The 19,034-nt window shown below is 42.2% G+C and overlaps 4 protein-coding genes across 5 annotated transcripts; 2 read left to right on the forward strand and 2 right to left on the reverse strand.

Moving 5' to 3' along the window:
* On the forward strand, positions 1-4,899 carry rhd (Rh blood group, D antigen). The gene is made up of 10 exons (XM_071899351.2): positions 1-151; positions 549-735; positions 1,081-1,231; positions 2,492-2,639; positions 2,968-3,140; positions 3,607-3,744; positions 3,831-3,958; positions 4,047-4,126; positions 4,446-4,519; positions 4,761-4,899. The coding sequence occupies exons 1-10, from the start codon at positions 1-3 to the stop codon at positions 4,785-4,787; spliced, it is 1,257 nt and encodes a 418-aa protein (XP_071755452.2). The 3' UTR covers positions 4,788-4,899.
* Positions 4,900-4,961: 62 nt separating this feature from the next.
* tmem50a (transmembrane protein 50A) lies at positions 4,962-8,397 on the reverse strand. Of its 2 annotated transcripts, none has more exons than XM_071899372.2 (7): positions 8,282-8,397; positions 7,549-7,654; positions 7,142-7,254; positions 6,822-6,889; positions 6,301-6,393; positions 5,863-5,923; positions 4,962-5,752 (listed from the first exon to the last, which is right to left on the reverse strand). In XM_071899372.2, the coding sequence occupies exons 2-7, from the start codon at positions 7,648-7,650 to the stop codon at positions 5,707-5,709; spliced, it is 483 nt and encodes a 160-aa protein (XP_071755473.1). In that variant the 5' UTR covers positions 7,651-7,654; positions 8,282-8,397; the 3' UTR covers positions 4,962-5,706. The 2 variants fall into 2 exon arrangements, with proteins under 2 accessions (XP_071755473.1, XP_078145633.1); XM_078289507.1 differs by having other exon boundaries at positions 4,966-5,752; positions 8,203-8,336.
* Positions 8,398-9,439: 1,042 nt separating this feature from the next.
* On the reverse strand, positions 9,440-11,751 carry mgst3b (microsomal glutathione S-transferase 3b). Its single transcript, XM_071900114.2, has 4 exons — positions 11,528-11,751; positions 11,238-11,360; positions 10,789-10,861; positions 9,440-9,837 (listed from the first exon to the last, which is right to left on the reverse strand). The coding sequence occupies exons 1-4, from the start codon at positions 11,651-11,653 to the stop codon at positions 9,737-9,739; spliced, it is 423 nt and encodes a 140-aa protein (XP_071756215.1). The 5' UTR covers positions 11,654-11,751; the 3' UTR covers positions 9,440-9,736.
* Positions 11,752-12,473: 722 nt separating this feature from the next.
* On the forward strand, positions 12,474-16,323 carry rsrp1 (arginine/serine-rich protein 1). The gene is made up of 5 exons (XM_078289443.1): positions 12,474-12,667; positions 13,178-13,736; positions 13,929-14,113; positions 15,491-15,571; positions 15,956-16,323. The coding sequence occupies exons 2-5, from the start codon at positions 13,187-13,189 to the stop codon at positions 16,115-16,117; spliced, it is 978 nt and encodes a 325-aa protein (XP_078145569.1). The 5' UTR covers positions 12,474-12,667; positions 13,178-13,186; the 3' UTR covers positions 16,118-16,323.
* Positions 16,324-19,034: the final 2,711 nt, after the last annotated feature.

Genomic DNA, 19,034 nt, shown 5'->3' on the forward strand with positions numbered 1-19,034 from the left:
ATGGCTCCTCAGTACGCACCAAGTCTGCGCTCCCGTTTGGCCCCTCTGCTCTTTTTCCTGCAGACAGGATTCATTGTCATATTTGCCTTTTACGTTGAGCTCGAACAGAATGTCAAGACAGATGGAAATACTTTCAGCAGCTTTTACTCAGGCGAGTTGTTCTGGGGAGGAGTGGAGGAGGGGGGTGGAAAGGTATAGGTGTTCTCATGTTTTCAATGAATTATCTCGTCAGTATCTATATTTAATCGTTGAAATAATACAGCCCTTAAGCTTTTCACATACGGATTTCATGGGTTCTTGAAAAAGAGAATGGGACAGAGAAATAACACAGAGACAGTGGAGTAGGATGGGGAGGGGCTGCTGTTACTGCTGGGCAGTGATAAGCTCGTGCTTGGCTGCCTTGGACACTGGGGGTGCAGAGGACCTCAGCTGAAATGGCTAAGGCCTCCTAAAGATTGTTCTAACCGCTAACATATAACTGATAGGACTAAGTGTTTGTGTGGTAGAGCGATAAAACAGTTTTTTTTAAAATACTGTTTCTCTTGCAGAGTTCCAGGATGTGCATGTGGTGGTGATTCTGGGTTTCGGCTTCCTAGGCTCTTTCCTAGTGCGGTATGGTTTCAGCGGCTCTGGGTTCAACCTCCTTGTGGCAGCGCTGGCAACCCAGTGGGCCGTCATCCTCAATGGCTTCGAGTCCTGGTATCACAGAGGAAAGATCAGGGTCGATTTGAGAAGGTAGATTATCAGCTGAAGCAAACAGTCCAGATTTCCCCTGTTCATTTGTAATTACACATTGCATAGGTGATATGGAATCAGGCATGGATTTAGCTGGATCTCTTCTAAAAAAAATGTGTCACTTTTTGAATACTAGCTGTCCTAGATATATTTCATTCAAGACAGGATGTGATAGTGATCTTAACTTTATAAGCAAAAGACACAAGATCTTGTAATACAGCAAACTACTTTAATGTGTGGGTGGTCAAGTGGCCTAGTGGTTACAGTGACCATCCCATAACTGAAAAAGGTCATGGGCTCGATAAGCACAACAGCCGTATGCCCTGTCAATGCATTTTGCCCCAGTTTGGTAGTTGCGGAGATGTGCGCCGCCTCTGCCCTCATTTCCATGGGTGCAGTGCTGGGGAAGACCAACCCTGTCCACCTGCTCCTCATCGCCCTCCTGGAGGTGTCAGGGTTTGTCCTGAACGGATGGCTCCTCCAGACATTGCTGAAGGTAAGTGCCTTTCAATCATGTCTTACATCCTTATCACCATCATCAACCCTTCAGTTCTTCAGGTTGATAAAGGCAGTCGCCATACCGACCCTGGATAGGAGACAGTGACCTCTCGCCAGGTTTGCGAGGACTCACCTCTGGCAAATTTTAAACAAAGATAATTTGCGACCAGAGTGCTTTTTTCCCCCAGAGCCGTATTCACACTCAACAGGACCCAAACACCAACATGTGCACCAAAATCAGAATCAGAATCAGAATCATCTTTATTCATGAAGTATGTACACATACAAGGAACTTTACTCCGTTTTTTTTTGTTGCTCTCAATGTACTTATACAGAATAAATATACAGCTAAAAACAAGGACAACAAAATGAACAGGGGTAAACCTAAACATATAACTACTATGTACAAATATGCATATATAAAAAAAAAAGTATAAAAAAAAAAAGTGTATATATATACGCATATGTAAACAACACTAGGACAATAGTGCAATGGTGCAGAGTGCAAAGATGCTGGAATAAATGCTGGAATAAATATTATATATTATATACACAAATCAGATATTGTACAGATGATGATGATGGGGGAGTAGGAGCAGGAGGAAATCCCTGGTCTGGGCCTTTCACTCCTGTTTTTTTTTGGGGGGGGAGGGGGGGGGGGGGTAATTATATACATGGTGATGATGGGGGAGGAGGAGCAGGAGGAAATCCCTGGTCTGGGCCTTTCACTCCTGCTTTCATGAGGTAGGTGTTACAGGTTTATTGCACAGGGATAGTTTCTGTCACTGTGTGACTGATTTAAGTGTTCATCAGAGTGATGGCCTGTGGGAAGAAACTGTTCTTGTGTCTGGTTGTTTTGGCGTACAGTGTTCTGTAGCGCCTACCAGAGGGGAGGAGTTGGAACAGGTTGTGTCCAGGGTGTGATGGGTCTGCAGTGATCTTTCCTGCCCGTTTCCTGACTCTGGAGATGTATAAGTCCTGAATGGAGGGCAGGTTGGCACCAATGATTTTTTCTGCAGTCCTGACTGTCCCTTGTAGTCTGTTCCTGTCCTGTTTGGTGGCCGATTCAAACCAGTCAGTGATGGATGTGCAGAGAACATAAACAAAAAATGTGTGTGTAGTCACCTCATTGTGTATAATATGTAGTGTATAGAGTATGTGTGCAACACTCATTCCTCATACATGCTTTGCACTTAGTGAATAATGATGATCCTGATTGTGTTGGTGATTAGGGGATGATTATGTTCTCTAACTCCAGGTGCGGCCTCTCAACAGCATCATGCTGCTTCACGTCTTCGGGGCTTTCTTCGGACTGATGCTGACCTGGGCCCTGTATCGGAAAGGATCGCAGCAGCGATTTGAGAAAGAGAAATCTGACCGCAAATCAGGATTGTTCTCCATGTTGGGTGTGTAGCAGACTATGCCTTTGATGTTACTGTTAAATGTTGCAGTGGGGTGGTGTGGCGAGGGGGGTGACCGTCCTCTAACTGGAGGACTTTTAACTATTGGCAAGCATCCACCTTGCTGAGGTGTCCTTGAGCAAGACACTGAATCCCTACCAGCTCTCTGTTGCTGACCTCTGACCTCTGAGGGGGGCAAGCAAAAGAGAATTTCCCTATGGGGATCAAAAAGGTATCGCATTATTATTATAAATGGGCAAAAAACAATGGGAATTTCACAAGAAGTGTGCTTAGAGCTGATCAGAAATCATGTCATCTGCTGACTGTTCTCCAGGGTCTGTGTTTCTGTGGATGTTCTGGCCCAGTTTTAACTCAGTCCTTGTGGACCATCCTGCTCCTGGGAGGAAGCTCTGGGCGGTTTACAGCACCTACCTGGCCCTGGCTGTTAGTGCTGTGACAGCGGCTGCTGTGTCTGTGCTCTCCAGCCCCAAAGGAAAACTCAACCCGGTATGATCTGAGATTTCGTTCAGTGGATAAAGTCACTATGAGCTGGAAGATCAGTGAAAGGGCCTGTACCTGTCTTTGGAGCATGAGAACCATGAAAGAATCTCATAGATTTGCTCAAGAGAAAATGAAGGGAATGATTTTGGAATAACTTCCTTTGTCAGACGTTACTCAAAAATCTTTTTTCTTGTAATAATTGATCAACAGAACAGTTAGTACATGAGAATGGCATATAGATGGTGGAGTGGACAGTACCACTATCATCACCTTGCAATCATAGCCGTCTATAAGGTGACTGCATGGCTTCAAATTCTGGCTCATGTTGTCCCACTCTTCAGTATCTTCAAGTCAGCAAAGTAATAACTCATTTATGGAGGACTGCCCACTTTCTTTCAAAATAAGAGAGATGCATACTATCAGTGTGAGGATTGATTTTAAGCTTGGCCTTCTGTCTTCATTCCTCCATCAGAGCCATATGCAGAGATGCACCCTTGCTGGTGGTGTTGCTATCGGGGTTTCCATGTCGGCGGTTCATCTGCCGTGGGAAGCCATGACAATTGGATTTGCCGCTGCTGTGATATCGACCCTGGGATTCCGTTACCTCAAGGTTTTCATCACCAAGTGAACGCATTTCCCTTGATTTAGCAAATAATCTAGTTGTTGTACCACCTCACATCCTCCCGTGTCTTCCAGCTCCACATGCAGCTTGCGTTCGAGTGCCATGACACCTGTGGAGTTCTGAGTGCACATGGACTCCCCGGTCTGCTGGGATGGATAGCACATCTCCTCCTGCAGATAAAGGATTCTGATGATCACACAACGTAGGGATGCACTCACTGTCATATGACTTGCATTTACACATACACACACACAAGGTCTGACCCCCTGCATGACTGGTCCTTTTCACAGGGCAATCCGGTTTGCTGTGTTCCACATTTGTACTCTCCTCATCACCGTAAGTCTTAGTATGGCCATGGGAATCATTACAGGTGAGTCTTCTCTCCATCAAGGTGGTTTCTATAATAAACAGCCTTGTATGATCGTACAAGAGGGCAGCAAAGACCCCAAGAGCTGCTGGTCAAGGCCCAGACTGCATTCTCTTGTAGTGAAACAGTGTGATCAAAAGTTAAATAAACTGAATATTTTAAAAAAGAGAAGAAATATTTTACTTGACACTGATTTTTATCTCGGGACACACCTGAGCTCACTCCTTAGAGCACAAGTATGCTGCATTACATGGGTCGACAATGTCAGTATGTCGATACTGTAAAGCATTTTTCCTTAACTTTCATATGCTGTCGTCCAAAGGACTCCTACTCAAGTGGAACTTCTGGAGACCGCCGCAAGACAAGAAATGTTTTGATGACCAGGCTTTCTGGGAGGTACGTATTCAAGATTTGTACTTTCCTAATAGGCAAAGTACAGGTCTATTTTTTCTGACTCTGTTTTGAAATGCACTTTATGAAGCTTAGAATTATTTGTAGTAATAGTAAACAGTATTTCACTCTGCATTATTTAGTGTTGTTTCATACAAAGGAAAAAAAAACGTATACAATAACAAGATATAACAAAATCCAGGCTGGAGAGCATGAGTGCTGTACTGAAAATGTTCATGTTTTGCAGTTTCCCCATCTTGTAGTGCACAAGTAAGAAGTTGGAGCACGGAGAAGTGGATCAAGTCTAATGTTGGAATCATTTTTGACATGTCATTGTATATAATTACATATAATTATCCTTACTTTTCATGAATAGTAGTCATTAGATGTATTTTTACGGGTGCAAAAAAAATAAATGAGGATGAGCTGTGGGAGCAGGAAAGTACAACTCATTTTCTCCTTACAATGTTTCTGTTTAATGCTGCCATGGTTGTCGAAAAATGACCTCATGGTTTGGTTATTACACAGGCAAATGTATAAGCATTGCAGTCAAATACATATCTCAAGTACACACACACATAACACGCTACAGTTGTGAAACCTGTCATGTCAGTTCAGCAGTATAATCAATTTAACCTTCAACAATAAACCTGTATGACTGCAAAGTTTAAGACCCCACATTGTGTTATTTCAGGAAAAATACAAACAACTCACCCCATATGGTTACATTCAGTAAATATGTGTGTACAGTATTATGAAATATTGCTCTCAATGATATTTTGTACCTCAATAATGTATGTTATTCCCACTCGACAGAGGACAGTTCAAATTAATGGACTGCACGGAAGTATAGCCAAAAGAAATGTGGACAGTTTGTGGTAGTGAGGCTCCCAAGATACTCAAAGTTGTAAACCATTGTAACAACATGGCTCCACAATTTTGGAGTGCAAAGAGACACATGTAAAGATGTGCCATGTTTGGAAAAATTCATAAACTTTCAAGGAATCCATAATGACAATTTGTGCTTAGAAAGTTATGATTTAGCCTGTATACAGCAAAAGGTATAAATTAAACAAGTTAATTTGAAAGCTAAAAAAGTCAATATATAAAGTGACTAACTGCTAAAGCATATTGTCTCACACAATATAGAAAGCAGAGTATAGAACAGTGGACAAAAAGACACACAGAGTCCATCACTGCCACAGGTCCTCGGTACGTCCAAACTTGAAGACCAAGCCCCTAAATCAGAAGAGTGGATTGTTATAATATCAAACAATTTACATAAAATACTTGTGCTGATACGGTATAAATGGGTTAAAATATGACACCTCTGATTATGATTAACTTACCCAAAGAAAATGAAAGCGTTTTGGAAGAAAATGGCAATACCAGGGTACACAACAGGTTTCTCTGTAAGACACATACAAATATACAGATGTTACAAAAATAGGCTTGATGTAGCATTTGAAATAGTGTGACAGTTTACATAATATATGAAGTGCTGTACACTGAACTATATTTTTGTAACACTGTATTTACTGTAAACATGATTATTCAGCTACTGCAACATATTGGATTATCTGTGGTCTTTACAAACTGTAATAACATTTTGCATTGACATGAAGAGTGATTTAAAGTGTTTTGTACCATTGACTCTTTAGAGCTACTACATGCATAACATTGCCTACTACTAAGGAGCTTGATACTATAAAATGCTTCTCACTATCACATCCCACAATCGATTGCTGTATAGTAAGTGCACATTGAGATGGTTCAAGTAGACTTACGAGGCACTACGAAGCCTCCGAACAGGATCCACATGGAGGCAATGAGGGAGCCAAAAGCCAGCATGAAGCCAATGAAGAGCCACACGCGAGCTCCTGCACACAGAGATAAAGAAGGGCGGGTTACTGGGTGACTCGACATGGAGCGTCAGTGCGCGTTTGTGTGAGAGTGGGTGTGTTATTATTAAAGCAAACTGACTGGAGTTAGAGCACAAGTAAAAACCAGAGATCTCTGGACTTCCAATCCAATTAAAGACAGACAGCATTAGGCTCATCAGCTGACCAGTGAAGAAGTCAGACATTTTAGCTGGGTGCATAATCCCTTCGAGTGTCACAGCCCAGCTCACAGCTTTGCAGGAGGGGGGGGGGGGTTATTTCAAGGAACATTTCTTCACGTAAATGACAATATATACCATTAGCCAGTGAACATAGAATATAGGCTCCTTCATTACAAACTGGAAACATAGAGGAAAGAAAATGTGCCTGGGGAAATGTACTCAGATTATATATCATCATCCACACACCTGTCTGTCCCATGCAGCCTTCGCTGTAGCTGTCTCCTCTCACTTGTCCATTTGACACAGCATTTATCCTAGACAGGTTCATAAGAGCAAAAAAAAAAAAAGAATCACAAACACATCAGAAGCTACTTTGCACATTGTTTTTTTCCTGGTTTCTTTTGTTCTTTTGTCACTGACTTCATGGCAATCATTGGAATAATAAGTATGCCTGCCTTTAAAAGAGTTGTAAAAGGCATATCCGAAGGTCTCAAACTTCAAAAACTGAAGGATGTACAACATTTAAGAAAGAAAAATGAAAGAAAAAGCTGAGAAGATTGTCTTACATGAGAAAGGCCAAAGTGGCGATGACTCCACAGGTGTGATAGGCATGATGAAACTGTGCCTCGTCAGGATATTTCACTGCTGCATCAATGATGATCCACCAACCAGTGAAGAACTGCAACGACACGAGTTAAGATGTAGGAGTCGAATGGCACTTTAATGACATGTGAAGCTTCAATGACAAGTCAATGTAAAATGGAAGATTTCCTTTTTAAATTAGCATTTGGAGTAATGGCTCTTCCTCCTGGTACCCTCCAAATACACCATTGTTAAAGACGAGTCCACCGCTCAACATACCCTGATGATTGGTAACTACAATCAAATGCAGATCAAGAACACAAATCTCACTTGGTACATCTCCCTCTGAGGCTACAGTCTGTTTGAATAGCTGAGGAGAATGACAACATACCAGGACTCCAGCAGCTATGGATGCAATGGTGTTTCTTCTCTCTCCCCAGTCCACATTGCACTCGCAGTCTCCACACCGGATTCCGTCTAGAAACCCTGACATGACTCTGGGAAAACAGGAAAAAAAAAAAGGAGGAGGGGGGGGGTTAGGTCCAACAAGATGTAGGCCAACGATGTAAAACGATACCAACCTCAGAAGCTACATAGAAAACGCCAAAGTCATCTCGAAAGTAAAAATGTCATCATACCCAACGCCCAGGCAAATAAAGTACTCAAAACTGACCCCTGAACTCTGAAAAATCAACTTATATCCTTATGCGCAACCGTGGTACAGGGATGATGATGCTCAACTAATCGCTGGCTCAAACACAAAGTACCAACAATCGCGTAAATCCATATTTTCAAACACAATTAATACCTCCATACTTCAGTTTGATAACCAAGCAGTCGATATATCCAGTCTGTATGTGTCATAACTAACAGGACAGTCAGACGTTAAAAAGACTGCTGTATCGCCAGAGCCTTTGTTCATGGTTTTGGCAGCAACAAACATTTCCTTGGAGGCTGCTTCATGTTACGAAATGGCACAAAATAATAACATAACTCGAAAGACAACGGCATTGTCAGGCGAAAACTTACATCCCAGCTGTATTACCTTATTGTTATGTCGTTTGCAACGGGAACAATGCCTTTTCTTTTCGGTTTTTGATGTGGACCCCCTAGATATTACCTACTTTGCTTCCGAGAGAGAGAGAGCTCAGTCGTGCACATGCGCAGTCCATCCACACCGTCTCTGATGATACGGCCCGGGGAGAACCTCAGTGGCTGAGGGTAGTGGTGCCTTCAAGTGCTGTCTGAAAAATTGGTAATTCCGAGCTCTACACACAGAAACGACATTAATCAGTGGTAAATACGACTTGGGAAAACGGAATCTGAATCTCCTATCATAACCGACTTGCTGAAATCTGACGTTTAATTAGGCGAGAGCATGGAAACTATTTCCCGTACACATTTTCTTCCCTTCTGTCCAACACTGCAGCACAATAGCTCTGTGCCACTTGATTTATATATACTTTATTTATACTTGATTTATATTGACAATAAAACAACACACGCCAAAAAAAAAGACCTTTGTTACAGTGCCGACGTTGTTGTCATTTCAGAACAAAAGCACTTGAATGCGACCAAGTCCAAAGCATATTTAGGATTGGTCAATTCTAAAGTACGAGTTTAGGAGTACCGTGAAGGCAGCATAGGAGATGCGCATTTTGTAGAGACAAACATATGGATACACCGGTCTGCAGTAACAAACTGGCAGAAGTCAGAACAGACTCTATTCCTCTACATCAGTTTTCAAATATACAAAATCAGTATTGAATTTTTATATAGATGTGGAGGTAATTTTGGTTCTGAGACTAGAAATAGGTGTAGCAGTTGCCTCTTGAATATATAGATGTCGTGATATATGGACGATGAGGCTTGACTTGCAATTATCATTGCGATTTATTATTAGTTTCTTTCTATCTTTGTAGTGGGAGCTGTTAATTCAGTTTTCCAGCGGTGGGGGGTGCACAGCAGCAGCTAAATGAATGTAACAGAAACGCTGTTTAAATACAGTTCCACAACATGGTTATGTCAGTGAAACATATTTCCAGCAACAGGAATCAGAACATGGATCTATATTAATGTTTGTCAAGATTTTCTTCTGTAGACTCTGTTGAAGCAGTTTGCTGTATATTCCTATTGATGGGAGATTTGTCCTGGAGAGATCATGTGAGTCACATGGGCCTTGATGCCTGCTGCTGATCCTTTTGTTGCTCACATTGGAATGCTTGTATTAGTGAATAGACTTGTAGTATAAAGAAAAATTATGGAGCTCAAGCACACCTGGGCAAACTGTCAATCAGTGTCTACTTTATTGTATATCATACAGTGTTTGCTTGTTAAATGGAACAGAAGTTTACAACAAATATTGGAATAAAAGACATCAAGTTAATGGACTTCATCAAAAAAATGTACTGGCACACTGAATGTGGTAAGCTTTACATTCGTATGAGAGCAGCATTTAAAGAATCGTACAGCTAATTAATAGACGATACTTGCACATTTGAATATGGTCATACAAGCTAGTATAGATGAGTAGGCTGTTTTCATTCAGACGGGCAAATACAAGATGAAAATCAGCGAACTTAAAAGACTCCAAGCAGTTGCAAAGCCACAGCTATGGAGAGAATGATGACTCCTAAATATCCAATGTACCCATAGGCACCATTCATCCTCTTGGCTGGATCTGGAAAGACAAATAAAACAGAATAACCTATAATATTGATGTTGGAACTATATGACCTTGGTTAAATACTGGGTAGGCGCATCCTTTCATCGATCCAGCAGAAACAGAATAACACAAATTTGGCCAAAACACAACTATATTAAACTTAAAAGTGATTTAGTATGATTTATTCATACTCTACTTGTTCACTAGAGGTCAGATTTTGAGAATTTTAACACTCAATATTTTGCAGATAATAGATGTAATATCTGTTGCTCCATTATAGCTTACCAGAATGATTACCCTAATTCAGACTCACAGTTAAAAAAAAAGCTAAAATAATAGATGTGGATCTGTGTTAAAAGTGTCTTAGTTTCACAACCTTTTGCTCATACCCTATCACTCTCTTATGTGAATGATTAAACCAAACTGGGTGAAGAGCAATAGAGACAGAGGTTCAGCCAATTACTGTGCTGCAACTTTTGTGGCACCTGCACTGCTGCCTTTACATCTTAATGTGTTATCAGTGTTATTTTGTGGAAATCAGAAACTAATCTCAGAGTGGGATCTCATAAAAAATCACAAATGAAAGGAATTTATCACACCAGTAAGTATTGGAGTAATTATTACCACCTTATTACCAGTGATGCAATGGTAGATAAGAAGGTGGGTGAACTATGACCTCCAGTTGTTTGCTCATAACAAAGCAAACAACCACCAATACAAAAGCATTAACCTATGCTTTTTTTCTTAAAAGTCTCTATCCTCATATAATTTACATCAGTTTTCATACCATTTACTGTACTAGTATACATAGCATCAACTTTATACTATACGTATATTTACAACAGATTTATGTCAGAAGGTGGGTAAACTCTGTTCCACAAATAAAAAGGTTGGGTCAGATGAGGTTAGGTGGATTTACTCTCCATTACTTCCCTCATTATTACACTGGTACACTTGCAGTCTTACCTCCTGTGTAGTAGCCCCAGGCATAGGAGAACCTACTGGTCACCCAGATGGTTCCCAGCACAGCTGTTGTTAACTGAGATTATGAGAGAATGAGAATGAAAAAGGGGTGTTAGGCCTACAGTCAACAGAAAATATGCTAAGTCATTGTGACATTGTCTTAGGGGCTTGGCTCGTTCCGTTATCTGGAGGATTTATGCCAAAGATCACCAGAGTGGCTTGCCCCTCCCACACGTCTGATATTATGTGTAGAAGTAATATCAGTGCATTTAAGTATCCACTTCTGAGTCCAAACTGTGTAGCAAAATAATGAACATTATGGTGTGGGGGATTTATGCGTACGAATAAAGAGGAACTGAATTGCTTTCATATGGTGCAACAGATTAACATACCAAGTGTGGCCAAATAAGATAAAGTGTGTGAGGGAATATCAAAGCCTGGCTGGTACATACTGGATAGACAAGAGCTGCAATGGTCTGGAAGACAAGCCACTGTGGGTAAACCTCCAGGGTGTTTTGGTGTGCTCTCTGGATACAGTTGAACACCTGATCCTTGTCACTGTACATAGTAGGATACTGCAAAAGAAGATGAAACACGAGTTAAAGTTAATGCATGGTAAATTCACATTGACCAGAAACACAGATAGAAAAAGCTTTTAAACAATTTCTGAGGGTCCAAAATTCACTTTACACTTTACACTACTCAATTATCCACAACTCCAATGAAGACAAACGTGCACTACCTTGACATCGTACTTCTTTCTGGCAGCCCCAACTTTGACTCCAAGATAACACAACATTATCCAGCTGTAGAGGTAAGTCAGTATGACATATCCGAAGCTGGACGGCAAAACCTGCAGGATATCCATCTCTGCTCAATATGCTCGTACGTCTCTGCTGAAAACCAAAAGCCTCTGCGGAGTGCAAAGGTATCGAGGAGTACTGCCAAGCGACGGTTTATGGTCACAGCGGGAGAAGCAGGAAGCAACAAAGTAAACAATAGGTTATATAAAAGATCGCGAGATTCTATCGCTCGTGGTTTGCGGTTACATTTAAAGGGCAATACATGGCAATACCACTAAATTTTAAAACTAATCTCCTGTTTTTCCTGTTACCCGAGATAATCTAGTCGGCGTGACTGAACCATATTGCTTGAACATGAACAAGTCTTCCACAGAACTCAAAACTAGATAAACAGGACTCTAATCCTAATATGTCACCCTGGTACGCAGGTTCTTCATAAACCAAAAAAATGACATTTTGTTTTGTCTAAGCTTTTCTAAACAAACTAGTTTGCTATGGGTATAATGCAGTGTTGTAAATTATAAAACAGTATATATGCATCCTTATTCCCATACAACTATTCTGGGAACTATTAGGTCAGGACACTTTTCTATCAATATCATTACTGGCTGTTTATCTTTGCAGAAAACAGACCGATCTGTCCGAGGGCATAGAACATGTTTGAATGCTATAGTTCAGATCAATCCCTCAAATAGGATCTCGTAGTGGGTTAGAGTAGTGCGTTTTGAATTGAATACAATGTTTTTCCTTAATGGGGAAAAAAACAATAACAAACGCGTATGCGCAAATCCTGCGCCAGGCTGACCCTCGTGAATGACCCCCATGTTTGGACGAGTGGAATTTTCCAGTAACCATACACAAACGTCCGCTTTGCCCTCACTTCTACGACGACGACAGATGGTGTAACACCGAGGAGAACTCGACGTCTGCATTTTGAAACATTTAGCTGCAAAATTGAGCATTTTTCTTTATACTGCATTTGCTTTAATACCTTCTTGTTATAATTTGTGAAGACGACTCTCAAGATCTCCTTAATAACGACCAGAATTGAACAAACGATTCAAGGCTCATTCGATTCGGTAAGAAATGCAACGTTGCCGTTAGCTAACCTAGCACAGCTTGTATTTAACTAACTTAGTAAACCTATAGTCAAACTGTTGCTTTTAGTTGGTTCTAGTTATACATATTTGGATATGTATGTGCTTTGTTCTAGGATGACAAAATCAGTTTTGAACAATACTTTTTAAATGAACAATCAAACACTTGTAAGCCGAAAGTGAAGAACGGACGGTAGCATATTAAGCTAATCAGGCTAGCTTGGGTTTGCGTCATTCTGGAAATTTCCAGTTCAAGTAGGCCAGCTGTTGCAGTTACGCTACACTGCTGTCCCAGCAGGGGGCAGCATTGAGTAAACCTTTGTTATGCAACTCCAACCATAGGCCTTCCTTATCAGGGCACGTCTAAAAATGTAATTGCATGAGCTTGCCACTGACAACAAGAGGAAAATATGGCAGCAACATTCACTGTTTATATTTCTTATTCTACAGTGGCCTTGTGCATGTTGGTAATTATTTTTAATCCCATTTCAGTCCTTGTAGATGATCAAGATGATGACTAAAGGACAAGATTCACAGTCTGAAATGGCCCACGCTCGTCTGAGTGATGGTATCAGTGTGATCTTTGACCAGGACTCGCCGCCCAGCTCCACCTCTCCCCAGTCCCGTTCTCGCTCCCGGTCCAGAAGCAGCCGTCTCAGCAGCGGCTCCTCTGGCTCTAGCCGCAGACCACGTGAAGCCCACAGGGGACGACACAGGTCTTCATCCAGCTGTTCGTCCACTTCCTCCTCACCCAGCAGGAGTTCCCCCTCCCGTCCCAGATCCCGCTCTCACCCTCGTTGCCACAGACCCTCCTCCCGCTGTCGCTGTGGCAGCCATCACAGATATGTTAATGGGAACCGCCGCCGCCGGTCCCCACCGCGCCGCTACAGGTCACGATCCAGGTCTGCCAGCCAGAGGAGGACGTACAGGAGGTTTGTGGGCCGCAACAGGTGCAGGGTTTCCCGATCTCCGTCCAGAACCTCCAAGACCTACAGAAGCCGCTCGGGGTCCAGATCTTCAGGACACTCTGCTGTCAGCTTGAGCTTGGATGGTAAGATTCTTTAGATAACAGATTGGGTTAATCATTATACTTACCCAAGTATAATGAGTAATGAGTAAATAATTAACCCACACTCTGATGTTGACTTTGCTCTGCTAGATTACAGTTCAGAGAGGCAAATTTGAGTTAACAGAAAGGTGGTTAATCAACTCAAGTCATTTATGTTTGTTTTGTGCTGTCCAGATAAAAGGGAACTCCTCAGAACTGCGAAAGCCAACGCCACCAAGATCCTAGAAGTGGAGCAGCTGGAGATCCCAGAGAGTGTGAAACCCATCCTGCAGGAGCAGCCAGTGGAGTCCAAGTCAGCCACACCAGAACCAGAGGCACGGGTGAGACCAGAGAGTGTCCCTGAAAAGACTCCGTCACAGGTGGGTGTCAGTAGAGAGTGAATATGTTAGCTCTGCATTCAACACATCACACAGCAAAGTGGAGGCTATGTTTAGGATTCTAACCACTGAATGATTTATTTCAAGGCCTAGAAGTAAGTACTTTTCTTTCCTTTATGACACATCGCATTTTGAGGAGTACACAAGTCATATTGAGAATTTCAAGGACAGTATATAGCTTTTCACACCAGTTGTAGTTGAAACGGAAGGAAAAGAGTGCACTGATAGGTCTTTGGCAGCAGCACCAATAGCATTTTACTTTTACTTTTATTCAAAAGTAGCTCCTAGCTGTCACATTATTCCAGAAGCTGCAACTCATAATATCTAAGTCAGACACAACCTTACTTGTCTGCAACTATCTGCTGATAAGCTCTAGGTCTGTTCTGATGAATTGCCTGTGTCTTGTGTTAACCCTTGGACCCCTGAGGGAACACAACATACTCTGTCTGTATTTATCCCTGTCTTCGTAGATCACATGACAGTGGTCTCCTTCACTCATCGGCACCTCGGATTAGGAGAATAAGAGGGCAGTCATGTGACTTGGGTGACGGCATATGTGTTTGTGTGAAAGGTTAACTGATGACTCTTGTAATGTTCACAATGAGTAGTTTATGAACTAGAAGTTTGCATTTCCAACAATACACAATCTTAATTTTTTCACTCACATATTTTCAAACATGTACTCAGTCCTTACAAATGCTAATTACACACATAGAAATAGGAGATACAGTTGCAATGCATAATTCTATTACAGACTGCATAACATAGTTTGACATGCTAGGATTTTGACATTACAGAAATGTATGTATGCTTGCAGTTGAAATGGGTCGTTGTTATTTAGCAGAATCTCCCCACTCGCTGAAGGAGCGCAGGCGTGTGGACTGCATTATAGTGACTGTATTCCTGTCAAGAGAGCTAAAAACAGACGAAGAACTCCCTCTCTCCATATGCCAAAGATAAGTTGGTACACAAGGCGTGTGCTGAATGGGGCTGGGAAACCTGCGTCACCATCATTCTGCCACTCTAGACAGAGAAGAGATCCTTTTTTACTTTAATATTTTGGTTGCCATTTTTGGTTTTGGTTCTGTCTTTACTCCAAGGTCTATCCTTGAAGCCATCATTTAATGGGCGAGCCTAGTCTTTGACAGCAGTGTGAGGAAAATGTGCATGAGAGCTGCAGTTTGTTGAAGCTAACACTTCTAGAGAATGATTTATTGATACAATAGATCTGCTTTTCTCATTAATCATGGAACTTGAGATATTCATGTATATGAACTTCACAAACTGCCAAAGCTCAATCTGTCTTCAGTTTTACGCTTTTATCTAACTAGTTCTCTTTGTTCTGTCTCTTTGAAACAGAGCAGTGAGACGGAGCCTGACGAGGATGTCCCCAGTCCCAAGATGTCCCCAAAAAGGAAAATCATCTCTTTCAGCATTCATGTAAGTGAAAATGGTTGTTTCTGCCAGTATTTCTTGAAGTTTTCATGTCAAGAACTCCCAGTAGATCCACATTAGACTACAGACTCCCACCTGTTTTGGTTTTGTATTTGGGTATGATTTAGTAGAAAAATGCAGAACTGCAGGAGGGGTAATAACAGTGTGGAGAGTGAAACTTGAAATCACAATATTCCTCCTTACACATTCTCACAATGTGCTAATTTGTAGGGAGTAACAGAGTAAAATGTATTTTTGCTGGTCCCTTGGAACACCTTCAGGCCCCACTGGAGGCTCCTGGAGCCAAGTTTAAGAACCACTGTTTTATACCAACCTGAATATTTACGTATTCTCATGTCTTTTTTTTCTTCTCCCATCTTGTCCCTTCAGAACTCGGTGGCCAAGCCAACAGTGGCAGCTCCGTCAAGTGCTAAGGTAACTCCCAGAATGGACAGCATTGAAAGCCGGAAGCCCTACGGCCACTGGGTTCCCATCAGAAGGACAGGCCGAACCTCCCTGTCACGCAAACACACGCTCACCACATCACGCTAGTGTGGCAGAGTACACGGACACTGTAAATACTGTAAATAGTTTGTACATAATCAAGGACTATCTGATTTCATGGCAGATGTTTTCTTTCAGATGTAAGGGAGTTAAGTGGGAAGAAGAATTGGAAGATGTCGCTCAGGTGGGATTTTCTTTTCCCGTTTCGTTGTGTATAGTGCTATTCAGAGGTTCAATAAAGTTATTTATTTAAAGTTTGTTTCTGTCCATTTTGTAACCCTTTGCATAATCACTCAGCATTGTCAGTGGCTCTGATCCTGATAAAGAACGTGTTTGTATGTTTCAACTGTCCAGGGAAAAAAAACAAAAAGGCTATTCTTAAATGTTATTTGTTTATCAGATCATCATGTTTCTGAATTTCAAGGCCCATCTGTGACTCCTGTGACTCCTTTTAATCAAAGAGGATGATCAAAGGCCCCCTTTGTAATACTACTACCAGAATGAAAGCAATGAGTGCATTTAAATGCACATTAATATTCTGGCATTTGGGAGACTTGAGTAGGCCAATCTATTTTTGAGTTGTATGTAAATAAAGTAAAAGTAATCCATTCATGATAACTGGGTTATGCCGATATTAGTGAAGATACAGATGTACTTAAATATCCTAACATCTACAGTTTTTGTGGTCTGTACGGTTTCATGTTCTGTGGTAGTATTCAGTTTATTCATGGAGACATTTGTGAAAGGGATATTAAGATGCAAACCAATAGCTTATACAGAAAATGACCTAAACTAGGATATGAGTGTACACAGTACTGTGTGCATGTAAACATGTAATGTCATTTGGCATTTGGCATTTGGCAATACAAGACAGCTGCATTTCCTATGATGACCACACTGTGTCAGCATCATCACAGATATGCAGAAGCCCCGACTGAAGTAAATGCATCACTTGTATCCCCAAGGGTATTAGGGGTTGGAAATGTTTTCAAACTTAAATTCATTTAGATTGAAGACTGCAGTTGATGCAGTGCAATAATTAATTACAATAATTACAATTTCCATTTGGCAGACGCTTTTATCCAAAGCGAAGTACACATGAGATTTTAATACAACACAAGCAAGGATCTAGTCAGGAGAGAACAACGAGAGTAAGTGCCATAAAGCTAAGTTCTAGTTTGACAGGACATAGGTGCTACGAGGCAGTGCATAGAGGCAGATAAATATATATATTTTTTTTAAGCAATTACACAGTCCATCAGGTGAGAAGGTGCTCGCTAAAGAGCTGGGTCTTTAGCCTTTTCTTAAAGATTGAGAGGACTCTGCGGATCGAATGGAGTTTGGTAACTCTGAGGAACCACAGAAGAGAAGAGTCTGGCTAGAGACTTGGGGCCTTGTTGTGGTGGCAGCACCAGGCGCCACTCCTTGGCAGAGCGTAGTGGGTGGGAGGGATGTAGACCTGAATGAGGGAGTTCAGGTAGGTGGGAGCTGTTTTGGTTGCTGCTTTGTAGGCGAGCATCAAGGACTTGAACTTGATGCGGGCAGCAACTGGGAGCCAGTGGAGGGATATGAACAGCGGAGTGACGTGCTGTTTTGGGCTGGTTGAATCATCTGCAGAGGTTTGAGCGTACATGCCGGGAGCCCTGCCAGTAAGGAGTTGCAGTAGTCAAGGCGTGATATTACAAGCGCCTGTACTAGGAGTTGTGCTGCATGTTCAGACAGGTAGGGTCTGATCTTCCTGATGTTGTACAGGGCAAATCGACATGACCGAGCAACAAAAGCCACATGCTCCTTCAAGGTTAGTTGGTCATCAGTCATGACACCCAAGTTTCGGGGAGTTATGACTGGTTGGCACCGGGGTTGCTGATGTTGTTAAACAGTCCAATGGCCGCCGGCACAAAGGAACGCCTGAGGCGCTCTGTCCTACATCGTGGGAGGAGGAGCCTGTGGCTGAAGCTGCTCCTCATCAGCCTCAGCTCGTCGTAGAGAGGGTGAGAGGGGTTCTCCAGGATCTGGCTGGGATGACAAGGAGCTCAGTCTTTGATAGGTTAAGCAGAAGGTGGTGTTCCTTCATCCATGCCGAGATATCGGCGAGGCATGCCGATATCCGTGCCGAGACTGTGGGGTCTTCTGGCGGGAACGATAGGAAGAGCTGGGTGTCGTCAGCATATGAATGGTATGAGAAGCCATGTGAGCAGATGACTGCACCAAGTGAGGTGGTGTATATTGAAAAGAGAAGAGGTCCAAGCACTGACCCTTGAGGTACCCCTGTGGACAAGCAGTGCGATTTAGACACTTCCCCCCTCAAGACACTCTAAAAGATCTCCCTGAGAGGTAGGACTCAAACCAGCGGAGAGCAGATCCTGAGAAGCCAAGCTCAGCGAGTGTGGAGAGGAGGATTTGGTGGTTAACCGTGCCAAAGGCAGCCGATAGGTCTAGCAACATTAGAACAGAAGACTGAGCAGCAGCTCTAGCTGATCGCAGTGTTTCCACTACAGACGAGCGCAGTCTCGGTAGTGTCCACGCTTGAAGCCAGACTGGTTAGGATCATACAGGTTGTTCCCAGAAAGGAATTCAGAGACTTGATTAAAGACTGTGCGCTCAAGTGTCTTGGAAAGGAAGGGGAGGAGTGAAACCGGCCTGTAATTTTCAACCTGAGATGGGTTGAGTGTAGGTTTCTTTAGCAGCGGGGTAACCCGAGCTTGCTTAACCTCCTGAGACCCAGCCATTCATTTTTGTCCTCTCTAGAGGACATTACGTTTGTAGTTGTATCTTACAGACCATTCATGATATCATGATAATGGCTGCTGTGCCTGTAAGAGCTCAACATGGGCTTTAAAATGATGTAAAATGTTTGGGGGGTGGGACCATGTGAACTTGTACTTCCTGTTTGGCTGCTATTCCAATAAGGATGTTTTATAGACTAAGGAAAGTTAAGCCTTTAAAGTTCTAATTTAAATGATTA

Source organism: Centroberyx gerrardi, chromosome 17 (assembly GCF_048128805.1).
Source record: "Centroberyx gerrardi isolate f3 chromosome 17, fCenGer3.hap1.cur.20231027, whole genome shotgun sequence".
Taxonomy (NCBI): Eukaryota; Metazoa; Chordata; class Actinopteri; order Beryciformes; family Berycidae; genus Centroberyx; species Centroberyx gerrardi.

What these genes read in the sequence shown, in the direction of transcription:
- rhd (XM_071899351.2), top strand. Translation starts at nt 1, where the DNA reads ATGGCTCCTCAGTACGCACCAAGTCTGCGCTCCCGTTTGGCCCCTCTG. An exon ending in CCAAAGGAAAACTCAACCCG is followed by an intron (nt 3,141 to 3,606) that starts GTATGATCTGAG and finishes TTCCTCCATCAG; the next exon opens with AGCCATATGCAGAGATGCAC. An exon ending in GATTCTGATGATCACACAAC is followed by an intron (nt 3,959 to 4,046) that starts GTAGGGATGCAC and finishes TCCTTTTCACAG; the next exon opens with GGCAATCCGGTTTGCTGTGT.
- tmem50a (XM_071899372.2), bottom strand. Translation starts at nt 7,650, where the DNA reads ATGTCAGGGTTTCTAGACGGAATCCGGTGTGGAGACTGCGAGTGCAAT. An exon ending in CCATAGCTGCTGGAGTCCTG is followed by an intron (nt 7,255 to 7,548) that starts GTATGTTGTCAT and finishes GTGTCGTTGCAG; the next exon opens with TTCTTCACTGGTTGGTGGAT. An exon ending in AGGCTGCATGGGACAGACAG is followed by an intron (nt 6,394 to 6,821) that starts GTGTGTGGATGA and finishes CTCTGTGTGCAG; the next exon opens with GAGCTCGCGTGTGGCTCTTC.
- mgst3b (XM_071900114.2), bottom strand. Translation starts at nt 11,653, where the DNA reads ATGGATATCCTGCAGGTTTTGCCGTCCAGCTTCGGATATGTCATACTG. An exon ending in GAAAGAAGTACGATGTCAAG is followed by an intron (nt 11,361 to 11,527) that starts GTAGTGCACGTT and finishes CTTCTTTTGCAG; the next exon opens with TATCCTACTATGTACAGTGA. An exon ending in TTGCAGCTCTTGTCTATCCA is followed by an intron (nt 10,862 to 11,237) that starts GTATGTACCAGC and finishes TCATAATCTCAG; the next exon opens with TTAACAACAGCTGTGCTGGG.
- rsrp1 (XM_078289443.1), top strand. Translation starts at nt 13,187, where the DNA reads ATGATCAAGATGATGACTAAAGGACAAGATTCACAGTCTGAAATGGCC. An exon ending in TGTCAGCTTGAGCTTGGATG is followed by an intron (nt 13,737 to 13,928) that starts GTAAGATTCTTT and finishes TGTGCTGTCCAG; the next exon opens with ATAAAAGGGAACTCCTCAGA. An exon ending in CTGAAAAGACTCCGTCACAG is followed by an intron (nt 14,114 to 15,490) that starts GTGGGTGTCAGT and finishes TCTTTGAAACAG; the next exon opens with AGCAGTGAGACGGAGCCTGA.